Raw genomic sequence first — 4,132 nt, 5'->3', positions numbered from 1 at the left:
TTTGAAAACTACTAGACAATTAGGAGTTTATACATGATACAAAAGGATCAGCAGTTAGCAGTGGCATGAAGTTGGTGTTGGGTGTGTGAGCACTAGTTATCAACCACTGAAAGTGACGCTGCAAAAGAAAAGGGAAACAACTGAGCATATACAATAAAATTGCCAGATTGAAAATCACCAAGTTTATAAAAATTATGGTAACCGTTACATAACTTAATGCTTACTTTTTTTACTTTCTCTTTTTTAATTTCCTGAGATCGAAAGCTGCTTCTTGAAAAATATTTCTCTAGCATAAGTGTGCTAAAAGTATTTTACTAGAAAGCTTTATTTTTTAATTTTTAAAATAAAAAAAAAATCTAAACTTTCTAATGTATATTTTGAAGTTTCTCTATCAGTTATATTTACGAAAGTACACTAAAATTATGGTATCATGACATATAATATGTAGACTCAGTGGTTTAAGTCACATGTGATGCCTTTATAGAATAAGGACAAGGGGTATTTTGACCTAAAAGTTCAGGAGTCTTTTGCATGTTTCCTAAAAAATATTGAGCAAAAGAAGAATTGTAATATTAGTGCAGAACAAGTACCTGGGCATGCAAAAGCGCTTCTCAATCACAACTCATGTGATCACTTCAAAGTTAATCTCTATGAGGGGAATATGAGCAATCTTAGGCCACTCTTTCCCTCTCTCTTTTTGACAATATTTCTCTAAAAACGGCATTGACGGATATGTAGAAAAGAGAGAGAGGTAGGCAAGCCTTCTTTTGGTAACACCGAAGCTCATGGCAAGAAATAATTTCCAAGCGTTCAAGAGAGATGAGTTGTTGAAACCCCTTACTGTCAAGTGATTTCAGATTAGGAAAAGATGAGATGGAAAGAGAGGTAAGAGTTGCAGGCAGCTATGCCTCCTCTGGAAATGTCAATACTCCTGTGTGTTTAGTACGAATGTGGAAGCTTCTCAGAGAGTGAAGACCTTGCAAACCCCATTCCAGGCGATTGGAAAAGAGCTTGTCACAGAAGTAGACAGCAAGTGTTTTAAATTAGAGGGCAAACCATCATCAGGAAATGATTCGAGTTCTGGACACCATGATAATCTCAGAGCCACAAGAGATGGGAGGAGAGCATGCATCCTTTCAGGAAGGGACTTTTAACTTTTTACAATTGATGATGGTAACCTGTGTCAAATTTGGTGCGCACAGTCCTCCTTTGGGAAAGGACACAAAGTTAGGACAATTCCTGATTTCCAAAAGAGTGAGAGAAGTAAGATCTAGGTAAGATCCCTCTAATACAGAAAAAGACTCAAGATTTTCACATCCATACATTTCAAGAAATTTGAGCTTTGGATAGAACTCTAATGGAAATGACCAAAGTGAATCATGGCCACCTCGTAGCCTCAATCTTTCAAGTGATGGATAGCAATGGCCCCTTGGCAACTGTAAAATACCACAGATTGTAAGTGATTTCAATGCAATGAGTAGAAAACCTCTTGGAGGTGATATCATTAGCTCAACAAAGGACTGTAGTATGTGGCATCCTTCAATTGTGAGACTATGCAGTTTAGGTGGCAATTCTTTCAATAGTACCTTACCACAATCTTTTAAGTTTAATTCATGAATGGCCAGAGATAGTGGAAGTGACACAACAAGTTGTTGACATTCTTCAATGGTAAGGTGGGTTAAAGAGGGAAGTTGGCTAGGCAAGCCACTGCTTAGTTTGGGACATCTAATTATACGAAGTTCTTGGAGAGTAGAAAAAGCTCCGCCTTCATCTTCACCTTCAAATAAAGACCATTCTTGCCAGTTCGGCATCTCTGCAAAGCTCAACTTTTCAAGAGATCTGAATGGCTTAATTGTAGAAGAACTATCCCCATAAAACTCACGATCCACACGTGATACTTCATGAAAACCTACAATTGAGAGCTCCTTAAGGGCAGGAAGCTGTCCAAGTGGAGGTAAAAGGGAGCAATATTTACAATTTACTAGATTAAGGGACGCCATATTGGAGAATGAACAATCTCCTAACCAGAATGGAAATCTTGTACCCCCATAATGTTCAATGGTGAGAGCCTTCAAGTTTGTATGAGGATAGAACTGTTCAAGCACATTTCTTTCATTTTGGGAATCCTTACTATCATCACCCCATTGCAACACCAACTCAGACAAGAACTTCTTATCCTTCAATTTAGCCTCCATAGCATCTCTAGCACAATCAATTTCTTGCAAGTTTAGTATCGACAATATTCCAGAAAGATGTTGAAGCTCCCCTAATTCTCTAATGCTGGACCCACTGTGTTCACCCACAACAAAAGAAGTTAATTTTTGAAGATTTCTCAGTTTACGCATTTCCGATGGCATCTCTTTCAACTTTGTTCCAATTACGTCCAAATGGCGTAAGTTGACTAGTTTTCTCATTTTGGCAGGTAACTCAATGAGGAAAGTACATCTGAATAACAATAAGGTTTGTAAATTATACAAATTGCAAATAGAATCAGGTAAGCACTTGATTGAAGTGCGGTTGAGATTCAAATAACGTAGATGCTTTAAATTGCCTGTAGAATCAGGTAACTCTCTTATGCTATGATAGCCAGATAATGATAGCACCCGTACACACTTAAATGTCCGCAATAAATCATGTGTTACTGTGTTTGCCAAATAATCAAATTGACTCAATGAAAATGTCGAGGATTCTAAAGCCAACAAGGTGCGCAAACCCTTAGCTTTGTAGGAGACCTCAAATTTCTTGGAGGCATCAAATTCAGCTCTAAAATATGACAAATGCCGTGTCTTTTCTGTAGCTTCATTAGATTCTTCAATCTCCAGCCTCAAACAAAATTCTCCAGATGTAAACTTTGCTAAGTTGTTGACAAGGTCATGCATTACAAAAACTGATTTGTTGTCATCTGATCGTTGAAAAAATGACCTTGATACTAGATCATCAAAGTACTGTTCACTTATTTCTTCCATCCTCTCGTTTCCTTTGGATTGCTGCAATAAATCTTCTGCCATCCACAATTGAACCAAATCCTCCTTTTTGAATTTATAATCCTTAGGAAAGATTGAGCAATAAGCAAAGCATCGCTTCAAATATGATAGGAGATAGTGGTAGCTCAATCTTAGAGCTGGTAGAATATTACTTTCACCTTTTGGTAAGTCCCATATATCACTTTTCAGAATTTTATTCCACTGTTTTGGTTCTTGTTTAGAGTGTAACAAACCCCCAAGTGTTTTTACAGCTACAGGCAAGCCTTTACATTTCTGGAAATTTTTTTTACCAATTACCTCAAGGTTTGGATATTCATGGGAGCTTCCATTTTTAAAAGCATGTTGTGCAAATAACCCCCAGCATTCTTCATCTGACAATTGCTTTAAAAGATGAGTTGAAATAGGGTGCATAATTGCTGCTACTTTTTCACTGCGTGTTGTAACAATGATCTGAATCTGTCGAGCCCCACATCTAAAAATTCTGAGTAACTCGTCCCAATCAATATAATTCTCATTCCAGACATCATCTAATACGAGAAAAAATTTCTTTCCCGTCAAGGTCTCTCTGATTCTAATTTGCAACAAATTCAAATTTTGAATGTCACAAGCAGATAGAGTTACCTCTTCAAGAATAGTTTTTGCTATCCTAACACTATCAAATTTTTCAGAGACACAAACCCAAGCTTTGAGATCAAAACTCATCTTTACTCTGTTGTCATTGTATACAAGCCGAGCAAGAGTTGTTTTACCAATCCCACCCATACCAACAATGGGAATAACACATATTTCATTGCTACTACTTGCTTCATCTGATTGCAACAATTTAAATATTGCCTCCTTATCAACATCTCTACCATACACTCCATATTCTTCTGGGCAAGAAGTTGTTAATTGTCGTGATGGTACTCCACCAGCAACTTCTCTCAGACCAAGGACATCCTTTTGATTTGTTATATATTCTAATCTTTCAATAATCATTTTTAGCTCTGATTTTATCCGTTTGTCAACTGGAATTATAGAAAGAGAGATGTGGTCCCATACCTTAGTAGCGCAGTTTTGAGATTTAACTTCTGACTTGCATTGCAAGGCTTCAGTAGCAATCTCATCCAAGACATCCTCTGCATCATAAACAGAATCTTTAAGCTCCT

General features: G+C 37.1%; 1 protein-coding gene across 1 annotated transcript; it reads right to left on the bottom strand.

Annotated features, from left to right (window-relative positions):
• Nucleotides 1-1,136: 1,136 nt before the first annotated feature.
• Nucleotides 1,137-4,132, bottom strand: LOC111992361 (putative disease resistance RPP13-like protein 1). Its single transcript, XM_024024220.2, has one exon. The coding sequence runs from the start codon at nucleotides 3,960-3,962 to the stop codon at nucleotides 1,137-1,139; it is 2,826 nt and encodes a 941-aa protein (XP_023879988.2). The 5' UTR covers nucleotides 3,963-4,132.

This window comes from Quercus suber, unplaced genomic scaffold (assembly GCF_002906115.3).
Source record: "Quercus suber isolate HL8 unplaced genomic scaffold, Cork oak 2.0 scaffold_753, whole genome shotgun sequence".
Taxonomy (NCBI): domain Eukaryota; kingdom Viridiplantae; phylum Streptophyta; class Magnoliopsida; order Fagales; family Fagaceae; genus Quercus; species Quercus suber.
The sequence above is the reverse complement of the archived record's forward strand: the minus strand, read 5'-3'. Positions and strand labels throughout refer to the sequence as shown.

Bases quoted from the DNA above. Each gene is read 5' to 3' on its own strand.
- LOC111992361 (XM_024024220.2), bottom strand. From the start codon at position 3,962: ATGATTATTGAAAGATTAGAATATATAACAAATCAAAAGGATGTCCTT.